Below are 22,693 nucleotides of genomic sequence, written 5' to 3'. Positions count from 1 at the left end.
TAATCCAAAACATTTTAACTTTTCACTTTCCATAACAGTTATCTCATTTTATTTTATTTTATTTCTATTTTCGTACACGTTAGAGCTTCTTAAGGGTAAAAATAAATTTACAAGTAAACTATCAAACTATTTATTATTATTATTTTCTTTTAAAAGATTAATCTCCACTAAAAAAACTAATAAATAAGTGTAAAAAATGTTACTTTTACCGAGGTTACAATTAATACATACTTGATGAGTATATGTACAAAAATATTACTTTTAAAATTTTACTCTTGAAAAATATATTAGCAACACCTATATTTTATAAAGTATTCTATTTATACTTATACTAATTTATGGCCATGTGATTTTTAATTATTAAAAGTATATGGTAATAAAAATATTATTTATATATTAAAATTAGTCATTAAAATTAATTATTATTTTTTTATATAAATATATATATAATTTATTTTATTTTTAATATATATTTATAGTTTAATATGTATTTTATGTTTATTTTAATAACGGACGTAGCATGATTGATATGGTAATTGTCACCAATTTCAAAATAAGTTGGTAGCGTTACGTGTAACTTTCTCAAAATTAAATCCTTTAGGCTTTAATGATTGGCCAAATGAAATTATAAATACCTTAAATTGCGTTTTCTGGATTGTTAATTAAACATCGTTCTTTGTTTTCTCTCAGCCCCCTTTGAAAAAATGGACATTGAACCCTCTTTGGTGGGTTCAGCTGAGAGATTCAAGCTAGATCATGAACTCGAATTGCACGAATTCGAGGACAAGTTTGTCATCAAATCCCTTCAATCGCCCAATCAAGGCTTCTGGATTAGCCGCCGCGATGGGAACATCAATTTCCTTGATGGTATTAATCTCTTTCTTTTTCTTTTTTTTTTCTGAACAATTTTTAATGTTTAGTTTCGCTGTTGCGTAATTGGTTGTGAAGAAAATGCAAGAAATATTCTGTGACGGTTGTTGTGTGTTTTTTTTTTTTTTTTGTCTTGATTTATTTTGAATTAGAAACAAACGAAATCATTTCATTGCAGAGCATAGTGTTGTTGGTTGTTATCATGTAAAGAAGGAAAATATCTTGTCTGATATTATTCAATGGAATATCCCAATTTCACATTTATGAACATTTTAGTTATAGGCAGAAGTTACTTCTTCTTGAGTTCTGAGGTTTGGTTTCGTTCGCTTTTGATTGCTTATGTATTTCAGCTACGGTTATGCCAACTCTATAGGAATTTTTGAAGTTAACTATTTCATCTTAATTTCATTTCATTTTGATTGAATAAAATAAAATGAAATTGCAGATGAGATATGCTCTGGAAGTCCTTCAAGGACATCAACAATTTATGGTGTGGTGGGAACAATAAGACTTGTTGTAGGTAAGTACAATATGCATTTATCTTTAGTTGCTTATATACTTTCTCTTGTCACGGTCACTTTTTTTTGTATATCTTTGGATTATATAGATACGTTAATGCAAGGAAGTAACGGATAAAAGGGGATGGATAGGCTCTATATTTGCAATTGAATTTATTTGTTACATTTGTTCATTCATATATTTGCATGTGACCATGCTTGATTTGCTGCTATTAACACGTAATTTTGTCCTGATCCTCCTTGAGGATCTTTGTCCACCTTGAATGTTTTCGGTGAAAAAAAAAAAAAAAATGGTATCCTTTATACATACAACTATACAACATAGTCAATTAGTCATGCATGTTTTGACCATTGATATCAATAACAATGATGAGATAATCATAATAATTGAGATGAACTAATTTTCATTTTAATTCTATTTGTTTTTCTGAAGTAACCAAACTACCCTATCACCATTACATGCTTTAACTCAGTGAGACTCAATGATGTGTGTCTTGGTGTAGGAACGTATGTTGTTGTAATAACCTCTTGCAAGGAAGTTGGAAGTTTCCTTGGCTATCCAGTATATCGTGTGATGTCTATGAGAGTACTTGCCTGTAATGACGCTTTAAAGTTTTCAACTGGGCAGGAAGTAAGAATTTATTTAGTCAGAAGTTTCTTAGGCTTCATTCCAATTTTATACATGTGATTAGTGTTTTATATGTATGTTTCATATGCATAACTTTACGCAGAAAAAGGATGAGGCTTACTTCATGACACTATTGAACATAGTGGAGTCAACGCCGGGTTTGTACTATTCGTATGAAACTGATATTACGTTGAAGTAAGAATCACATAATCTAAATTGCTAGTTTGTTATTATCATTAGCACATCAATTGATATCTTTCCAAAATTGATGTTCATAAGATTTAATTCATTTTATCCATCAGCTTGCAGAGAAGAAATAAGCTAGTGGAAGGGTGGATGAGTAAGCCATTATGGAAGCAGGTTTGTCCACATAATCCTTGATCTCTGCAAAATAGTTGTCATCCAGAGTCCAATCCTTGAGTCAATATCTTTTTAATTGAAGTATTCTTCATATTTCTATTGCGAGTGAAGCATTCCGCCATGAACATGTTATTCATGTGTAATTCAGTTGTGTTGTACGTTACAGATGAAATTCCATGTATAACTTATTTCATTTTGTTTAGATGCTTCACTTTGATCTATTATTTCATTGATTAGTTTTTTCTAAGATGTCACATGAAGTTTCATTCAGTTAATTTAGAAGAGGGAAGATCAAAGAAAATGCTCTTGGTCCCTGATGGCACCATTTAATTCAATTATTTATTAGTAAAATCTTGCTAAAGATATTGGTATCCTTTTCCACTTTGTACTACAGGCTGACCCTAGATATATCTGGAACAGACATCTTTCAGAGGAGCTTATCGAGTGTAAGGTTAGATAATTTGTCTGTACTGTATGTTTTATGAAGGAAAATTGTCTTTGTTTTTACCAAAATGGAGAGTATTTCAACGTTTTAGTGAACATGGTCTTCTCATTCTTAATTTGATTATAGGGCACGTCCCGTTAACTCTCAATGTTTTTGTGGTTGCAGCTGGACAGATTCATCGTGCCCATAATACAAGGAAATATCCTTCCTTCACCTTCCATGTGTATGTGTTTGAGTGTGCTGTTGTGTGTGTGTGAGCTCACACGTGCTGTCTGCATAAAGTTTCTCTCCCTATTAACATTAGTAAAATAAAATGGTAAAAATTAGTAAGAATGCATTAAATACAAAATCCTATAACATCCCACCTTAACGTGGTTTTAAGCTTCCAAGTAGCAGAACTGAAGCTAAAAGATTCACATGCGATGGTAACATTAGTTTCGAGGAGATGTAATCGGCGCCTAGGTACAATATGCCAAAGATGCTTTCTTCTTATAACAATAAACAAAATAATAAAATTTTAGCTTGTTAAAACATGGCAATATGGTTGTGTAGGAACAAGAATGTGGAGAAGAGGAGCTAACCTTGAAGGTGATGCTGCCAATTTTATTGAAACTGAACAGTTGCTTGAAACTGAAGGATTCAGATCTTCATTTTTGCAGGTATTATACATTGATCAACTTACAGTTATTTCTTTCAATAGTTTCTTCAAACAGATGGTTATGTATGCTTTCAATATTACTGAGTTGTAATGTAGTATTTTAAAACGTGTATTAGGTAGGCAGATAATTGAAATGCTCATAATAATAGCATATTCAGTCTTCCCCATTGAGCTAGTTATTGGGGTGGAGTTTGATTTTATCTATTATAGTATGATATGAGAGCCCATCCTTTGGTGTGGCTGTGTGGGGCCACCAGCAAATGTCCAATCAGGCAAACTTCATGCTTTAAATTTCTTGGGCAATCTTCCGATTGAGTGTTTTTTTTTTTTTTTTTGGGGGGGGGAGGGGGATGGTTAAGTTAGGTCCATTTAAATAAAATGTTCTAAAATATTTCTGATGGACTTTCAATGTCATATTTGCCCAAAGCTTCAAATATAGTTAATTCAAATTGAAGAATATAAAGCTTTACTATTTGTTTTTTGTTGTATGGAGGTAAACAAGTATTTTAAAAGAAACTAAGGTTAATGGACATTTGATATCCTAGTTCTATATAAACCCTTTTATCTTCAAACAACTTTTTGACCTTCTAGTTTGTAGTTGGTACTTAAACGAATTGTTTTGCAGGTTCGAGGCTCGATTCCTCTACTGTGGGAGCAGATTGTTGATCTAAGCTATAAACCACACCTTAGTGTCATTAAACATGAGCAAACGGTAAATTTCTATTCTTGATGATGCTTTCACTCCAATTGTTCTACAAGAGGTTTATACTAATAACTTTTTCTTTTTTTCCTCCTTCGCATGTGCTTCAGCCACTTGTAGTGGAGCGTCATTTCAGTGATCTATCACAAAGATACGGAGAGATAATAGCAATTGATCTAACCGAAAAAGTATAGTTATAGCTGTACCCCTCCTACTCTAAGCCATGAAAATGTCACAAATTTATTTCGGATCTAGTGTGATTCGAAATATATGTTGCTGCTTCTTGATGCTTGTGAGGCAAAGATATTCATGATTGGATAAGAATGTCTTTAGCTTTCTGTTTTGGTTCAAACTGGTTGCTGGTTAAGGGACTTTTGTATCATATCATGTTTAAATATTTCCATATTTTTCAGCACCCTTTTCTGTTCCCTACAAAAGTTTATGCAGGGAATTCAGGAAAAGGACTGGCTTAGTTTGGTTTATCATGTCCTAGAAGTTAAATCATAATCGTCATCCAGTCTCTGCTGCCATTTTCCCCTTCTAAGTGCATGATACTTTATGTATTATCTTTTAACAATATTTTGTTAATTTTACTGTTGTAGCATGGCGAAGAAGGTCAATTAAGTGCAGCATATGCTGCTGAAATGAAAAATGTGCCAAACGTGAGGTGATAATGTTGAATCCTTTTCTCCACATAAACTTATTGCTCTAGTGATAATGGAATTTCCTTCTGATTGTATAATAGAAACTGTATCTGTGTGGTGAGATGATTATTTTGTATCATATTTTCTTTTAACCTTTTTTTTTTACACATGGATTACTGCAGATATGTGCCATTTGATTTCCATGGCCACTGTAAGGACTCAAACTTTGATAATCTGGAAATCCTGTATGACCAAATCTCTGAGGATGCTGAGAAACAAAGGTGATTACAGAAAAAAGAGAAAAAGGGGGGGGGGGGGGGTTAAATAGGTAGTTTCCACAGCCCAGATAAGCTGGCAATCTATAGTTCAGATTCTTAATCACTGCTGTTTCAGCTGAGCAGATACTTCTTGATAGATAGAGAAGGAAATGTACTAGAGGAGCAGAAAGGAGTTATTAGATCAAACTGTGTTGATTCCCTTGATCGAACAAATGTTACTCAGGTTTGCTGATAATTGATTAATTAATTGCTAAGATTTGAACTTGCTTACATATGACAATTGTTTTGACCGTCTTTACTCTATTTGTAGTGTTATCTGGCCCAGAAAGCCTTAAATCTACAGTTGCAGAGGATTGGGGTGCTTAGTCCTTCTGAGTGCATTTCTATGTTTGATGAAGAATATGGAAAGTATAGAGCATGTAAGGGATTCCTTGATAACTTCTAGTCTTTCTAGAATTACTGTCCTGCTTATTTGAATTCTATTTCTTATATTTAGTGTGGGCGGAACAAGGTGATGAAATAAGCCTCGAGTATACTGGGACTCATGCCCTCAAAGGGGACATAGTGAGGTATGAGAAATACTACTACTACTACTAGTACTCGTACCATTTCTGTATTGAAATTCTCTTTTCCTATTTTTCCTTCCGATACAGATATATTTTGGAATATTTTGCTGCAGGTATGGAAAGCAAACAATATTCGGAATGATTAAAGATGGGATGAGTGCACTTTCACGATATTACTTAAACAATTTCCATGATGGAATTCGACAGGCAAGTTCATTTGTCTTTCACAATCTTCCACTCAATCTTGATCGTGTTTTGACAAGTTTCATACATCTCATGCAGGATGCTTTGGATTTAATAAGTGGCCACTATACTGTCAATCGAAACAGTCTTTCTCCAATCGGGCAGAATGGCTTTGATCCTTTTTCTGTAAGTAGCATCAAGACTTACTCTCTCTATTTTCTAACCCTCCCAATCCTTCAATTTTGTATTGAATTGAGAAAAATGGAAATTGCATTTTAAAGACCATATCATATCTCTAAGTTGGTTTCAGATGATATAAACTTGTCATCTTAAGAATTTCCTTGTTCTCCCCTTGTACCCAAGATGGTTTTGGTTTAAGGGGATCTTGGTTGACATATATGTGATGACCATGCTGATTTGATTACATGACAAAACTTGATGCATTATTATGCAATTAAGGAGCATCTGTTTCAACTTTTGTGAAAAATGATTTGATAAATTTTTGTATATAGCTAAAAAAATTCTAAGCCGCTTGTTTTAGCTTTGACAGAAATTGAAAAAAGATTGATCCGAAAAGTATTTTATTTTGGATAAAAAATGTCGAAATAAACTCACCATAACTTCATTCATCCGAAATATAATGCACATGGCTAAAACCGAACTAACCAATTTTTGACAAGCCATTGCAGCACAATTTGAATGCAGTTTCTGGAAATACACTTTGTCTCACAAGTACAAATACAAGTATTGAATATGATACGGTACGATATGTAACTATAATAAGTTCAGAAAAGATATAAAGGTGGCAAGTGGCAACATATATTAAATAAAATATTAAATGTATATTTATATAGATACTGGATATTCATCTTAATAAAAGATTTATGCTGATTTTTTCAATTGCTAATTTAAATGAAGTAAATTACATTGATTTCCCTTGAGGTTTGGTGATATGACACACAAAACTCCTTCATTTATCGAAGCATACACTAACCTCCCTTGAGTTACAAGTTATTTGACACTTGGTACTCCTATATTTCACAAAGAAGTTAATGTAATTTGCCCTTTTAAATATGATCAATTGTTCTAAATAATAGATAAAATAAACATTATTTTTAGTTAAAACAATTGGTCACAAATAAGGAAGTCCAATTTCATGCATATCCACATACAATTCACATAGTTCATAAAAAATGAAATATTTGTGCATCGTAGGGAATAGATAACTATATTACACTTCATCTATGGCATAAACAACAATATTTCATTGGCATTGGAATTGACATGTTACGAAGAAAACTCTTACCATGCAGTTCCTCCCGGTGACATCAGCGTTGATAATTGGTGGTTTGACAGCAACAACCTTGACGGTTCAGCAAGGTATAGTAGTCTTGTCTTTCTTATACCTTAATAAAGTGTCCTTGAAGCACACTTTTCTTGCTTTTTTATTTTATTTTATTCTCTGATAATATAAACGTGTGTGGCTGCTTTCTCGTTCGTGCTGTAGTTGGGCGAAATGTGCACCAGTACGTGTCTACTGCAATCTGTGCTGGAATAACTGCTGGGGTTATGGCAATTCTCAAAGCTAATGGAAGGCAGTTTTGTTCAAGGCCCCGCTTGTGTGGTCTCTTGTAATACAAGTAATCACTATTATTCGCTTCCTCCAATGAACAGAATGTAGAAAGTTTGTGTTGTCATATTTGATATTGTAAATATAATGCTTATGCTGTTAAATAATTTGTGTAAAGATTGATAGTTAGCTATCCATCCTGTTGATCAGTTGGTGTAGCATGGACCTCGGATTTCCATTGAGATGACCAGATTTTGGTTCTTTTAAAAGAAAATACAGAATACAAAATTAATTCTTTGTTTCTAATCTATTTTCATTTGTGGATACTGTTGTGACTAAGCTGGAAATGTTGTGATTAGGCTTTCCCAACCTTTTCTAATTCTCTAGGATTCAAAATCAACTATTGAAAGGATAGAATAATCTCCTAATTTGATATCTTTGAGGCTTTTTGGTAGTTTTAGGAATCATGAGTTGCCCCATGGATTTACATCAGTTTCTTTTTGCTAAGTTCAGACTTAAAAGGTTCTTGGCTTATTTAAAAAAGTAAGGCATTCTCTAGTTTTTACACTACTATGGTGTATATGGTTGGATTTTTTACTTTTTTTTAGTGATTCCATTTCAATTATGTCGGTTTAATTTGGGATAGGATTATTCCCTTGGCTTTCCTTTGGTACATGGTCTACTTGATGGAGTGTTTTTAGCTGATATTCAAAGGGATTGAACATGTTACATAGCTAAGTTTATGTCTTATCTCATACCTTTTGAATCTATGTGAGGACTGAGGATAACTTATCTTTCTTTTTCATATATTCTCTTATGTTCTCAGAATTTACTGAAAACTACATTTGTTTGTTAATGGTAAAAAAATGTTCTGTCAACTTTGTTGAATTCTACTATAGTAATAATCAAATTGTGTAGTTGGTATTGACAAGTTTGGCATCATCTTTTGTGTTACACAAATGGTTTGTTCTTTAGCAGTCTCAAAATAACTCGAATATGCTCAATCTTCCAAAATTGCTCTCCCTCCCATCCTTGCCTTGTGCCCATGACCTCATGATTGCTAACATTTGCTGATTTTCAGCAAAGAGGCACCAAAATGGTGAAATAGACCAAATTATGCTTTCGCATGCTTTTATTTTTGTCTCCTAGTTAACTAACTGCCTTCATGTTTTAACCATCCTTATTCAGAAGTTAAGTGCAATGTCCATCTTCCCTTTTAAGGATTTTATTATATATTGCATCACTACTATTGAGGTCTAAGGCTTCAAAGACATTGGTTAAAAGATTTAAGCCTAATTCACTAATCGCTTAAGTAAATTTCTGGCAATAGTATATATATAACAAAACTTACTTAACCTATGTTTGGATTGGTGGAAAATGAGGGATATGATGGAAGGAAAAGGAATTTTCATGAGTTCCATTACTTAAACAAAAATAATGAATAAAGTGAAATACAGTATGAAAAAGGATGGAATATTATGCACTAATGCATTCACTATCGTTAAAATATTTTTTCTCATTTTCCTACCAAAAGAAAAAGTGGGGAGGATTGGAATGTGAATTACTGTTTTCTTTTCTTCATAAAATTAGATATTCCAATATTCATTTTTAATATCTGAACGATAGAATAAAATAACTATAGCCAACTAAGGTTTGCTAGGTTAAGTGGTTAACTTCGTTCTAGTGGATGGAAAATTCCCTATTGTGATATCTCTCTCTTCCACTATATCTTATTCTATATAATTACTTACTATCAAAGCAATCATAGGTTAAGAATTTAAGATAAAACAAGTGTCCAACTAATTCAACCAATTTAATGTTGATAACTATTCTTTTATTATTTCATTTTTGTTCTCCCTTCGATAGTTTGATTGACATAATAGATTGCTCTGCCTCTCTCTCTCTGTCACACACACACTCACACTCACACTTAAAGGACACCAAACCAATGATGTCATAAAAGATATAACTTCAGTCTTTCTTCTACCGAATGCAATGGCTTACAAAAGTCAGATGAATTATTATTGTTGTGTTAAATCTTTTCCTGGTCTTCTGTTACAAATAAATGTATCTTTTATGTGGGGACGGTATTTTTAAGATAGCGTTTGGTAAAGGGAGAGATACTGAAATCGAGAGATAGAGATTAAAAAATAAATATTGAAATAAATTTTAGTATTTTGTTTGGTGTGAAGTGAGAAACAGAAATTGAAATAAGAATGAAACTTTAATTTAATTTGTACAAAAGATAAAATTAGAATTAATTAATTAAATGAGAGTATTTTAAATATAAAATATTATTAAAATTTCAGTTTTTGTTTTTAAAAATTTTAGTCTTCGATATTTCCACTTTTTAAAGTACTAAAATACTAAAATTTTGAAAACAAAAATAAATTTTAATATTAATTTTTAGACCAATAAATACAATATTAAATCTCAATCTCTTAATATTTATCTCAATATCTCAAAACAAACGTCACTTACATGACTAAATTTTCTAATCAAAAGGTTATAACTAAGTTAACTGTACCAAGAAAGAAGAAAAGTAGGGGACAACTTATGCTAATGCTTAGCCCCAAAGATAAGAACAGAACAAAGACCCTTTCTCTTTTATTATTATTTTACATATTGCAGAGGAGAATCTTGGTTAAAACTGAAGGTTTATCTTCTTAATCATAAAGGGAAAGTTTGCTACCTATAAAATATAGGATTTTGCTATTTTCATAGTAAGGATATTATAAAAAAATATTTTATTAAAAATTTCAAAAATTATTATTATTATACTATCAAAATACGTTTTTAAGACATAAATTAACTAAATCAATAATATAATAGAAAAACAGTATTATAAAATTAGAAAAAATTGTAACTAGAATATGTGATAAAATTTACAGTAATTATATTATTATATAAAATAATGGGGTTTATTTATTTACTTAGTAATATTATTACATTTGTGTGAATTTTTCTTTCAAAAAACTAATTGCTTAGTGTTGTTCATAAAATATAATTTTGAAGAATCTAGTAAGTAGTAACCAGTTTCCTAAAAATATTTTCTTTTAATGTGTTCACCGCCAAGGGGGAATCTAGTCATGTGAAAACAAATTTTGATGATTCAAGCATATTAATTTTGAGTGATATCATCGGATGTGTATCAACAATTAAACGAAAAATGTCTTTTTTTTTTCTTCTCTTTTCTTTTTCCTTCTCAGTTAGGAAAGCATTATATAATATTTTCAGTTTCGGTTTCTCATACTTTGGTAATATGATCTGTATAAGAAGATATTTATTTACATTGCTAAAGGCAATCCAATATATATATTTATTAAAAAATAGAATCTTAAGACTATCATGAATACAAATGTAACATGAATACATGATGGCTTTGGTCAGAAATGGTATCTATTTTTTTTTCCTAGTTTTCGGTCCATTAAATGATGTATATTATTTAATTTAGACTAAAGAGGTGTTACCTTGTTCCAAGGCAATTTGGAATCCAAAGTAGCTCTTTCTGTGGATTTACTATTTTATAAAAAATCAAATAGTACTAATATAAATATTATACATTATGACACTTTCAATAGTGACTTTGTATTTTACAAAAAAAAAAGTCGTAACTATAGGGATATACATTAAAATAGAAGGTTCATCACTTCATTATCCACCTCATGGCAAATTCAGATGTGGAGGAAATATTTGATGCCACAACAGAAGAAAGAGTTTACTAACACTTAATTTTTATACTTTCTCTTTCTTATTCGGCTCCATTTCCTTCACTTCTCTGTCTTACATGGCATGAAACCAAGAATGCCTGAAAAGGCGGCACTTTAAGGGTTGCATGCCACTTGCATGGGTCACAATGCCCCCACCACATCATTACTGTTATAAATTCCAACGGGCTAAACAAAATAAAGTTATAAATTCCAACGGGCTAAACAAAATAAAGTTATGTTATTTAAATATATAAAAGTGTATGTTTTTAAAATTTGACTGTTTAATAGATAGCTAATAAAATCTAATTTTGAATCAACATTAAATTGGTTAAATGGTAAATAAATTTGTTTATTTCTAGTACTGACGGGTAAAATTTCTCGAAAGAATACGAGATATATATATAATGCGTAAATAGTCCAATTCTGAAATAACATTTATTTTTTGAATTAATTTTTAAAAATATTTTTTAAATTAATTTATTTTTTAAATATTTTAAATTAATCACATTAGTTTTTTCGTCATTTTTATTATTAATAACTGTTCATACACTGGCCCAACACTAAGGCTCAGGTCCAAATACACCAAAAGGCCCAATCCAAAGATTGGCCTTCGTTATTCACCGACCTCTTTAGAAGAGGTCGGACTCAACACAGACTTCTTTCCAAAGAAGTCGGGCTCAAGAGATAGCTGGCAGATAACACTTATTCAAATAAGTAACTGCCCCTAAAATCTCTCTAACCACTTCTAGAAGCCATATCCCAACAATCCCTAGATAAAAGGGACGGTTATCCACCTAAAAAGGTGGCACTACTCCAACGGTGGTTATTGGATCACCACTATAAATACCCTGACACCCCTCAGGTATCAAAAAGTTCCAATACTCTCTAGACCTGCTTACACCCTTGCTAACTTAGGTATCGGAGTATCTTTGCAGGTACCACCCCCCATCTCTTGGAACACACAACTCGGAGGCGGCTCCCAGACGTAAACCAAATCGGAGACCACCCTCCTCCAGCGCTTGGGCCTCAAACAAGTCCAACCACCGTCCGGTTCTAGGTAAGCCCCGGAACATTGGCGCCGTTGCCGGGGACCTGGAGCTCAACTCTTGATAATGGCGGATGACCAATAACATAGTCAGACAACCAGTCGACATGAATAAGATGCAAGCATGTTAAAAAGAAGCTGGAATACAGTTTCTATGGATACCAGAAATCCCGTAAAAACTTCTCCCAATGGGCAGAGGATATCAAATAGGGATGATGATTCTACTTCTACAATTAAATCAAACAAAAGAGAAGAAAGCACCATCCCAAGGCCATTGTAGAAAGTAAAACAAAACGAACTCGAAAGCCAATTGAATAAAAGAATTTTCAATTCAGAAAATTCAATTGGCAAAAGAAGTTACGTGAAAAAAAAAAAGACGAACTCAAAAGCCAATTGAATAAAAGAATTTTCAATTCAGAAAATTCAATTGGCAAAAGAAGTTACGTATAAAAAAAAAGAGGGGGAGAAAAGGGAACGTGACTAATCCCAACCTCTTCGTGAAATAGGATGGACAATGACATCTGTGCCAACTTACAATCTCGGAAAAATCCATGATACCCACTCATAAAATGGAACAGTTGCATGTTCCGAATACACAGCATCAGCCAATTTGAATGCAACCCAATCCGACAATGGAGTGATGAATCCAGTTTTTTCAGTGGATTCACCTGCCAATTACAACAGTGAATAACACAAAGAATTCTCATGGTACATCTTTCGTTGGTTGCTCACAAATTACATCACTGCCAATGAATATGGAAAGAAATATTCCTGTGGTAGAATTTGATGTTGTTTGCACACCAATAAAGATGGATGTCTTCCAGGAAGAAAACTGGAATCCGATCCAAAGAAAAAAGAAAGTCGGGGTGACAAAGGCCCAGTCTTCATTGGAGGGAATCATGGTCAGACTTTTCTTCAAAGGTCGGAGGAGCCGGGAGCTCACAAAGAAAATCCGACCTCTTTTAGAGAGCTCATGAAGAAAAGTCCGACCTCTTTTAAAGGTCAGACTTTACAATAAGGTCGGATGAGTTGGGAGCTCACCAAAGAAAATCCGACCTCTTTTAGAGAGCTCACGAATAAAAGTCCGACCTCTTTTAAAGGTCAGACTTTACAATAAAGTCGGATGAGTTGGGAGCTCACCAAAGAAAATCCGACCTCTTTTAGAGAGCTCATGAAGAAAAGTCCGACCTCTTTTAAAGGTCAGACTTTACAATAAGGTCGGATGAGTTGGGAGCTCACAAAGAAAATCCGACCTCTTTTAGATCCCATGAAGAAAGTCCGACCTCTTTTAAAGGTTAGACTCTACAATGAGGTCTAAAACCTCATTGCTCAGAAGAATCCGACCTTTGAAGAAACGACAAAGAAAAAATCCGACCTCGTTTTTTAGTCTGTAAAAAATCCGACCTCTTTCACGATCAACTCCACAATGAGGTCAAAAACCTCGAAGAATATCAGAAAGAGATTCCGACTTCTTTTAAAGATCAGAGTCTACAATGAGGTCGAAAACCTCCAAGTTTAGAAAGAAAGTCCGACCTCTTTTGAAGCTTAGAAAGAAGAATCCGACCTCTTCTAAAGATCCAAGCTTATGAAGATAATTTGACCTCCTCTGAGGATTCAAGTCTACAAATAAAAATCCGACTTCCTTTAAGAGCTTACAAAGAAAAGTCCGACTTCTTTCTTGAGGTACAACTTCGAGAACCAGATCCCAAGCATAAATGGCCATGAGAAGGTCATACGAAGAAATTTCTCAACTGACAACCTCGTCTTGATCCAAAATAACATCGGACCAAAAGCGGACGAAGAAAAGCCGACACCAAAATAAAAAGATCCAACAAAGTCACTTAAGACTTGAAAAAGAACTACTACAACATACTCAACTTGCTCGAAAATAATCTACTTAGATTGTGCCATGTTTACAACAAAAGGGATACTACAGCTAGAAAGTGCACCTTACTCCTTAATGCACACTTTTTCTGACTTGAAGTGATGAGATCCAAAGTGGCGTAAGAAGTTATAAATGCAAATCGTGGCCCGACCTCATTAAGCCACTTGTACTAAATCAAACTGGCAAGGGGCAAAGCCTAAAACGAATTGCACAAATAACTTAAGGACAACGTGATCATAATCAAACATCAACACGAAGAGGATGTAAACCCGACGTCACAACAATTTGTTTAAAACAAATTAAGAAAGGATGGCGATTTATAAGAATGCCTCCTCAAGCCAAGAGATAAGTATCCAACCTTACTGAGTTGATACAACAAGTATAAAACAAGTTATCCGACCTCCCAAAAAGAGAGTCCAAAATAACTTGTAAAAGTCACATAGCAACAAATAGTAAGATTCAAGAATGGCATGACTGAATACTCGAGTCCGACTTTATGAAGCTCGACCTCGAGTAGGGGCACTGGCTTATCGTGAAAGCTAAGTCCAAAATTATTAAAAACTAAAGACAACATTCTACAATGATGCTAGAGCACGAAAGAAGAACGTGACCCCCTTCCAGAAATCTGAGAGCAAACTCAGATAAGGAAAGAGCTCTTGAGACAAAGGATGGCTACGAGATTCGCCGCAAAAGACCTCATCTTGATAAGAAAAAATATCAGGCTACTGAGTTCGGGCGAATGAAAGCTGACAACAAAAAGGATAGGACCCTACAAGATTACTGAGATCTTAGGAAAAGGTTATTACAAGGTGACCGACTTAAACAGCACCGAGCTACCAAGGTCGTGGCATGCTTGAAACATGAAAAGGTACTATAGCTAAAAGCAAACTCTACTCCCTGATATACTCTTTTTCCAACTTCATGATTTTTTCCCAAAAATTAAAGGATTTTTTCTGAAGAAGGGTTTTTAACGAGGCATCATAGTAGAGACTAAGGGATCATAGATAGTGAAAAACCCTTAGTGGCAGTGAAAGTACCTTCGCAAATAAATAAAGATCTTTTATCTCTTATAAATTCCTTCTCGTTTTTCTTTATTTCTACGAAACGCGCCGACTTAAGCTCGACAAAGCGTGAAAATCCCATGAACCGACCTAGATGGTCGTCAGGATAAAACGACGAGGTACAAGTCGGTGTAAAGAGGTTATAAAAGTCGATCGTAATAAACTCGGAAATTATCTGACTTACAAGTCGGAAAAACCGAGAAAAAAGGAAACGCATCGCAAAAATAACCTAAATCATAAGAGCTCAATAAATCAAAAATTGAGTATAAGGAATACCAAAAAGAGATCAGGAAACCTATTGAAAGCACTAAGGCAAAAGGCCGTCCCGAGTTGTTAAGGAAAACTTAACTTAAAGAAAGGGACAGTCAGCCAAGAAAAAGGTTTTTCAAAACGAAGATCAAAAAGGTTTTTTCTAAGATTACTGAAATCTTAGAAAAGGGCTACTACAAAGTGTCTAATTTCGAGGGTGAAAAACTACCCAGGTCGCAACACACCTCCAACATAAGGAGATAAAACAATTCCTTATGAAAATTGATTTTCTACAATTAACACACACCAATTGAAGCTCGATAAACCGCGAAAGTCACGGGCCGATCATATAGAAATCGCCTGGATGAAGCGACGAAGAACCAATTGGTGGAAAGAAGTTACATATGCGAATTGGAAAGAAAACACCTCGAAACAGCTCGGGCCAAACGGGTTGAAAAAGTTGTGTTTAGAACAAGTCGCAAAAGTAACTTAACTAAATATGCCCCTTAAGGCATAAATACGATCTAACAACTCGATCCACACGGATAACAAATGGATCGTACAAAATCTCAAGCCCACAATCTCATCTCTACAAGTTCTAAAAATAAACGACCTAGTCGTATAAAATGGAACACTTTCACAAAAACAAGTTGTTCCAAGAAAACTCGTTCTAGCATTCACAACAACATAAGGATAACTTGGATTAAACGAGTTATGCCAGTCAACCATATTTTCAACGAAGTTGTGTCAAGCACAAGTCGTGTCTATCTAAAAGCAAAGCTTTAAAAGTGATTTGTATCAAAATGAATCACTTCAAACGACTCGTATAGAAACGAGTTAAAAAGGAAGGATTGTAAACGTTTTTGAACAAAATCGAAACGTAAAAACTATCCTCCAAAACAACTTGGATAAAACAAGTTGTATCATACACAAGGACGACAACCTTGTAAAAACTAGAAAGGGGAGGGAATAAACATATAATCCCTTCACCTAAGGCGCCAATTTATGCTCGACAAAGCGCAAAAATCACAAGCTGGCCTTTTCAATGGTCGCTCGGATAAAGCGACGAGGTATAAATTGGTGTCCAATGGTTATAATACGGCTTGATGATTTAAAACAACTCAAGCCCATGAGTTGAACAAAATCGAGTAAAAAATAACCATATGATCTAAGTAACTTGTATTAAAATAAATTGCGCAAAACAACTTGATATATAACGAGTTGTGCTTCAAAAAAGAGACTTGTATAAAAAACAAGTCATCTAGAAAACTCAGAATGAATGAGTTCAACCAAAAAAGGCTTCATTCGAAAATCTTTTCTGCTTGATTGCTCGAGTCCGACTTCATAAAGCTCGACCTCGAGCAGGGGCATAATGGATAAAGCAACGAAGTCCGATGGTTATAAAGATGATCTGATAGTTTAAAAGGACTCAAAATAAACAATTTGTACTTGAAACAAGTTGTGAAGTCCTAAAAAACAGCTCGAATTTAAATGAGTTGTATAAAATTAGATCAAGAAATAGCCACGTTTTAATTAAACGATTTGAAATGAAACAAATCGTAAGACCTTAAAACTACTCGCATCAAACGAGCTAGATGAGGTTATACTAAAAAATACGAGTTTTGAAATAAACGATTTGTATCAAAACAAGTCGTAAAAAATCAGAATAAGTTTCAGAAAGGTGATTTGTATTAAAACAAGTCATGTATCCTCAAAACAACTCGAATTGAACGAGTTGTACGAAACTAGGACACGAAATATTCTTTGGTTAAGTAAGATGTGCTAAAACCAATTATACAGAGCCTACAAGCCCGAGTTTAAATACTCGAATCCAACTCTTAAGAAAAAGAGATTGAACTCGAGTAGGGGCACTGTTCATACACTGGCCTAACACTAAGGCTCAGGTCCAAATACACCAAAAGGCCCAATCCAAAGATTGGCCTTCGTTATTCACCGACCTCTTTAGAAGAGGTCGGACTCAACACAGACTTCTTTCCAAAGAAGTCGGGCTCAAGAGATAGCTGGCAGATAACACTTATTCAAATAAGTAACTGCCCCTAAAATCTCTCTAACCACTTCTAGAAGCCATATCCCAACAATCCCTAGATAAAAGGGACGGTTATCCACCTAAAAAGGTGGCACTACTCCAACGGTGGTTATTGGATCACCACTATAAATACCCTGACACCCCTTAGGTATCAAAAAGTTCCAATACTCTCTAGACCTGCTTACACCCTTGCTAACTTAGGCATTGGAGTGTCTTTGCAGGTACCACCCCCCATCTCTTGGAACACACAACTCGGAGGCGGCTCCCAGACGTAAACCAAATCGGAGACCACCCTCCTCCAGCGCTTGGACCTCAAACAAGTCCAACCACCGTCCGGTTCTAGGTAAGCCCCGGAACAATAACGTTAAAATTTACTAATGTGACACGTTAAGTAATACTACACTGATCACATCAATTAGAATTTTTAGGTGTGTACTATGATGTTATTTAACGTTTCATATCAGTAAACTTTGACATCATGAACAATGGAAGCCATAGAAGAGCTAATGCGACCAACTTAAATTTATTGAAGTACCAATTTGATTAAAAAAAATTTTGATGTTCAATTTTAAAAATAAGTGATCTTTTAAGGACGAAATTTACCATTTATTTTATATATAATTCTTTAAATTAAATAATCAAATTTTGAGTCCATGACAGGTCTGGCAAGATGTCTAGTGTGTCATTCACACAAAAATTTTTAAAAGATAAAATTTGATGTAAATTATTGTTGGCTTCAAAAATTGGTTTCAATCAGATTATCTGTGAAATAAACTTAATAAATGTATTTTTTCTTGTAAGTTATTGAAACTTTTTCTATGTAACATGAAGAGAAAGTTATTCTCCAAAAGATTGTAGAGATTAAGAACCATAAAAATTAAGAGTTGCATTTTGTGTTGATCCATTAGAATACTAATGGCATATCGGACCAGCTGATAAAATATGGTACTTGTGGTAATTGCAACGCAAGAAATCAGATGCAACTGTCGTCCCTCTTTAATTGCTCATGGATGATTTACCTAAAAAAATTTTTCTTTATTCTTTTTTTTGCCAAAATTCTTCGATTTCTCTCTAACCATTCGTAAAAAAATCCTCATATGTAAATTAAGAATCTACTTTTCGAAAAGATCGTAGTCCACCTCTGAATTTGGAATTTTCAACTATAATTGGACATTGATCTGACAAACCTCTCGGTCCACCTTTTAATCGAATCTTTAGGAATTCCTCAATCTATTCTACACTTAATAAAACTCTATCAATACTACTGCAAGAGCAGTTTTTGAATTATGTAAATTTTTGATCATTTCAACGGTAAGTTCACTAACTGCATATCTTGGACTCAAGCCTTAAAATCTTCTATCGATGTTGCTAATCTGTCCTGACTTTTTCTCTCTTTAATCTAAATAACCTCATTAAAGTCTTCCATATAACATATCAAAACTTGACATAGTTTAACTATAAAATTTAGTTCTTTCTATATAGTGAGTTTATCCACTCTAATATGAGCACCATATACTAAACAAAAAGTACAATTGAATTCATTTTTTAATAGGATTCCTTCAATCACATAATTATCTCTCCCCTTTGTAATAATTATTCATTTTAAATAATATGTCATTCCACATTAACAACAAACCTCCAACCTTTTAAATCTATAAACTTTCACTCCACAGCATCACTCCCTCAAATACATATTATATCAAATTTAATCATAATTTATATTTTAATTTCAATCAAATCTAATATATTTAATTTTTTATTTTTTTATTTTTTTATTATATTCAATTTTTTAACATTTCGTAATTTTCTAATATTCTAAGAGCTAAAAATTATTTTAAAAATTAATTGAATGATGCATAAATGATTGAAGTTGTTAATGCAATATTTGATGTTGTTGGGATATTTTTTTTTGCATTATATTGTGATAATATTGCAACGTGAACCAGGTATTATTAGTTTCACCTAATAATAATAATAATAATAATAATAATAATAGAGATGTGATACAGATTAAAGAATAACAAATATTTTTATGGAATGTTTAGTTAAAAAGATAAAATTATAGAATGCAAATAAGTTTTTATTTTATTTAAAAATTTTAATTATTTTAATTTTTGTCTCTAATATTTATATATTTTTTAAAAAATATTCTTACGTTTAGTTTTATTTATTTTTGGTTTTAGTTTTTTTATTTGTCTTAAAATTATCCTTAAATATTAATTTTATATAATTTTTTAGGAACAAAATAATAAATTTAAGAATAATTTTAATACAAATTAAAAATATCAAAAATAAAAATTAAATAAATAAAATATATTAAGAATAAATTAAAAAATCAAATATTAAAAGTATTTTTAAAAAAATCTCAAATGTTAAAAATAAAAATGATACTTTATCCATATTTAAATCTAGATTCGCACCAAAATAAATCTGATTTCATCCCACCATAAACATCCCTAATAACAACAAAGAATATGATATTCTAATGTAGCATGATAGATAGTAAATTAGATATACAAAATCTCAAATCCCAAAATCCCCCAAAATAGTGATAATACACAAACACACACACACGCAGAAACCCAATCGCCCACCCAATACTACCCATCAAACTCTTGAAAATCACATCCCCCCTCTTACCTCTTACCCCTTACTTTCAGCGCTTTGCGCCACCTCTCTTTTTTCAAGGTGATCAAGACTTCATTCAACACTTACCCCAAAAACAAAACCAAAAGCATGTGAAGACAAATTGCACCGAAACTAGTCCCCACCACACCAAGTAATTTGATGCTTTAAGTATCTCTCACTTGTGTGCTCTCAACACATAACACAAAACACTCCTTTTTCCCCCTCTTCCCCTGTTTCTCTTACCAAATGATGAAATGACTCTGTATTCGTCATTACCCTTGTTCTCTTCCAATAACAACCACTACTGCTCTCTGGCCAATGCTTCCCTTCTAAGCCTAATCTCACATACCTTTCTTTTCTTCAAACTTCACTTCACTTACACCATAATTGAATTTGATACTCTGTCTCTTGAACAACACAAATGGCTGATGCGAATGCGGCGATGTTCATTGCCTTCCTGGAAGAGTGGATGGTTCGCCAAAGAAACTACCACCAAGAGCTTCTGACTGCGCAGGAAAACCGTCATCGACTCCGAGATTCCGAGAAGATGGAACTCATAAACAGAGTACTCTGCCACTACGAGCAATACTTCGAAGAGAAATCAAAAATCGCCCAACGCGATATCTTCCTAGTGTTCTCGCCACCGTGGTTCAGTTCCTTGGAGAAGTCGTTCCTATGGATCGCCGGGTTCAAGCCAGGAAAAGCATTCCACCTCGTGAACCAGGCGGTACGCGACTTGACTAACGAACAACGGCGCAGGCTGAGCCAGCTCAGCATGGAGACGAGGATGAAGGAGAGAGACCTCAACGACGAGCTGGCCAAGGCTCACGAGAGCCTCGCAAGCCCGCCGCTCGTTGATACGGCGAGAACCCATGGCAGGGCGTGTCTGAGTCGCGCGAGGCCCACGCAGGCCCGAGAATTAGAAAGAGAAGCAGATGAAGGTCCTCCAAGCGAGCTTCGTGCGGCAATGGAGAGCGTTGTGACAAGAGCGGATGAACTGAGGACAAATACGGCATTAAATGTGCTGCAGATATTGAGGGCAGATCAGGCGGTTACTTTCTTGACAGCTGTTGCTGAGCTTCAGCTTAAGATCAGGTCCTTGGGGTTTGAGAAGGACGCACAAAGGGCAGCTGCTCAAAATCATTGAAATCATATAAAATATCTTGAAAAAAATAATTAGAATTTTGGGTGAGCTGTTCGTTGTTTACCGCTGGACCACTTGTTCGTCAAATGGGGTTTTCTTTTTTTTTTTTGGTTATATGTTGATTTTAGGTTTTTATTTTTTTAGTTTTTAATTTCTTCGGTGTTTTTTTTTTTTAATGGAAAGATGGTTTTGTTTGGGTTGTATGATGAATAGGACTAAGGAGTAAGAAGTCAGCAAATGATGAGGAAGATCAGGCCATGCAAGTGGATGCTTTAGCTTCAAGCGAAGGGTTCACTCCAAGGAAACCAAGATCTCAATCAACTCAACCAGTTGCTGCGCGCCTGCGCCCACTTTTCCTTTTAGCCCTTTTTTGTTTTTCGTAGTTTATATTTCGAGTCATTATATTTACATAAACACCTTTCTCCCCCTGTGTAAATATATAATATATCAGAGGTGATACATATAATCATCGTCTTTTCGAATACTTATCTAACTCCATTTTTATTATTGAAGTTTTAAAGGTAAATTAGTTGTGCCCCGCATGGGATAAGTTTCTTTTATTATATATATATGAGAATCGGGTAAAATAGTTGAATATATTGAATATGAAAATTTGGGTTTTGAGACATGATATAAATAACAGTAGAAAAACAAAGAAATTTTTTCTTTTAAGAAAAGCTTATTCTAAAGGACTCTGGTAATATTTGGACATGGATAATTCTTTTTTAAATAAATAAATATGTTTTTAGATTATTTTTTATTTATTTTTTCAGCCTAAACATGTGATTAGGAATTAAATTCATGTTTTAAACAAAATATTTTATCTCCAAATGAGATGTCTAGGGATTATCTCCAAACGTACCATATATGATTTGATCCATTTCATGAGTTAATATGACAAGTTATGAGTGAAGTTTATTTACTTCGCTTCTTATGAGAATTTCTTTTGTAGATTGCTTCAGGCAACTGGCATTTGACAGGACAAAAGATCCTTTTAAACAAACTTTGTTGTTTATGTAAAAAAAAAAAAAAAAAAAGCTTGTTTATATGTTTTTATGTCTTAGGTCATATTAATGCTTAAGGTTGTCATAGATATTGATGCTATTTGTTATTTGTCATCTTAATATTTCAATCTCAAGTTTTTAACAATAGAATAAGGATGATTGAAAATTATGGGTCATACAAACTTGTTAGTAAACAAGCCTAGAAAATTTACTATCTATGAGACTACAGAGATGTCATATTGCATGAGTATTTTGTTTGTTTTTAGCAATGTACTCGTATAGAGAATATATTGGATTATTGGTACGAGTATACACACCAAACTAAAAAATATTATTTTATATAAAAATATATTTTAAATATATATAGAATGAATTTGAGTACACTCGTTCTTTTTAATTAAATTTAGAATTAAGTTATTTATTATAAATTTTATTTATATTTAATTTTTATTTTTAAATTATATAAATATATTGTTTAAAATATTAAATTAATTATTTAA

The 22,693-nt window shown here is 33.3% G+C and overlaps 2 protein-coding genes across 4 annotated transcripts; both read left to right on the top strand.

Annotated features, from left to right (window-relative positions):
* The first annotated feature begins 615 nt into the window (after window positions 1–615).
* Window positions 616–7,770, top strand: LOC130974390 (phosphoinositide phosphatase SAC8). 3 transcript variants are annotated; one of them, XM_057899263.1, is made up of 21 exons: window positions 616–867; window positions 1,316–1,390; window positions 1,892–2,019; window positions 2,120–2,211; window positions 2,319–2,376; window positions 2,771–2,827; window positions 2,987–3,020; window positions 3,203–3,283; window positions 3,374–3,480; window positions 4,105–4,191; window positions 4,290–4,367; window positions 4,782–4,846; window positions 5,006–5,104; window positions 5,225–5,324; window positions 5,412–5,520; window positions 5,598–5,670; window positions 5,781–5,874; window positions 5,950–6,036; window positions 6,531–6,611; window positions 7,164–7,230; window positions 7,358–7,770. In XM_057899263.1, the coding sequence occupies exons 1-21, from the start codon at window positions 705–707 to the stop codon at window positions 7,483–7,485; spliced, it is 1,863 nt and encodes a 620-aa protein (XP_057755246.1). In that variant the 5' UTR covers window positions 616–704; the 3' UTR covers window positions 7,486–7,770. The 3 variants fall into 3 exon arrangements, with proteins under 3 accessions (XP_057755246.1, XP_057755247.1, XP_057755248.1); XM_057899264.1 differs by having other exon boundaries at window positions 6,540–6,611; window positions 7,358–7,769; XM_057899265.1 differs by lacking the exon at window positions 6,531–6,611 and having other exon boundaries at window positions 7,358–7,762.
* Window positions 7,771–20,002: 12,232 nt separating this feature from the next.
* Window positions 20,003–21,673, top strand: LOC130973175 (protein ZW2-like). Its single transcript, XM_057897613.1, has 2 exons — window positions 20,003–21,233; window positions 21,403–21,673. Exon 1 carries the CDS (start codon window positions 20,467–20,469, stop codon window positions 21,190–21,192), a length of 726 nt encoding a protein of 241 aa, XP_057753596.1. The 5' UTR covers window positions 20,003–20,466; the 3' UTR covers window positions 21,193–21,233; window positions 21,403–21,673.
* The last annotated feature ends 1,020 nt before the right edge of the window (window positions 21,674–22,693 follow it).

This window comes from Arachis stenosperma, chromosome 4 (assembly GCF_014773155.1).
Source record: "Arachis stenosperma cultivar V10309 chromosome 4, arast.V10309.gnm1.PFL2, whole genome shotgun sequence".
NCBI lineage: Eukaryota > Viridiplantae > Streptophyta > Magnoliopsida > Fabales > Fabaceae > Arachis > Arachis stenosperma.
This window is presented reverse-complemented; position numbering and strand designations above follow the sequence as displayed.

Coding starts and splice junctions, on each gene's coding strand:
- LOC130974390 (XM_057899263.1), top strand. CDS start 705: ATGGACATTGAACCCTCTTTGGTGGGTTCAGCTGAGAGATTCAAGCTA. Junction 3,284..3,373: donor GAGATGTAATCGGCGCCTAG/GTACAATATGCC, acceptor ATGGTTGTGTAG/GAACAAGAATGTGGAGAAGA. Junction 5,521..5,597: donor ATATGGAAAGTATAGAGCAT/GTAAGGGATTCC, acceptor TCTTATATTTAG/TGTGGGCGGAACAAGGTGAT.
- LOC130973175 (XM_057897613.1), top strand. CDS start 20,467: ATGGCTGATGCGAATGCGGCGATGTTCATTGCCTTCCTGGAAGAGTGG.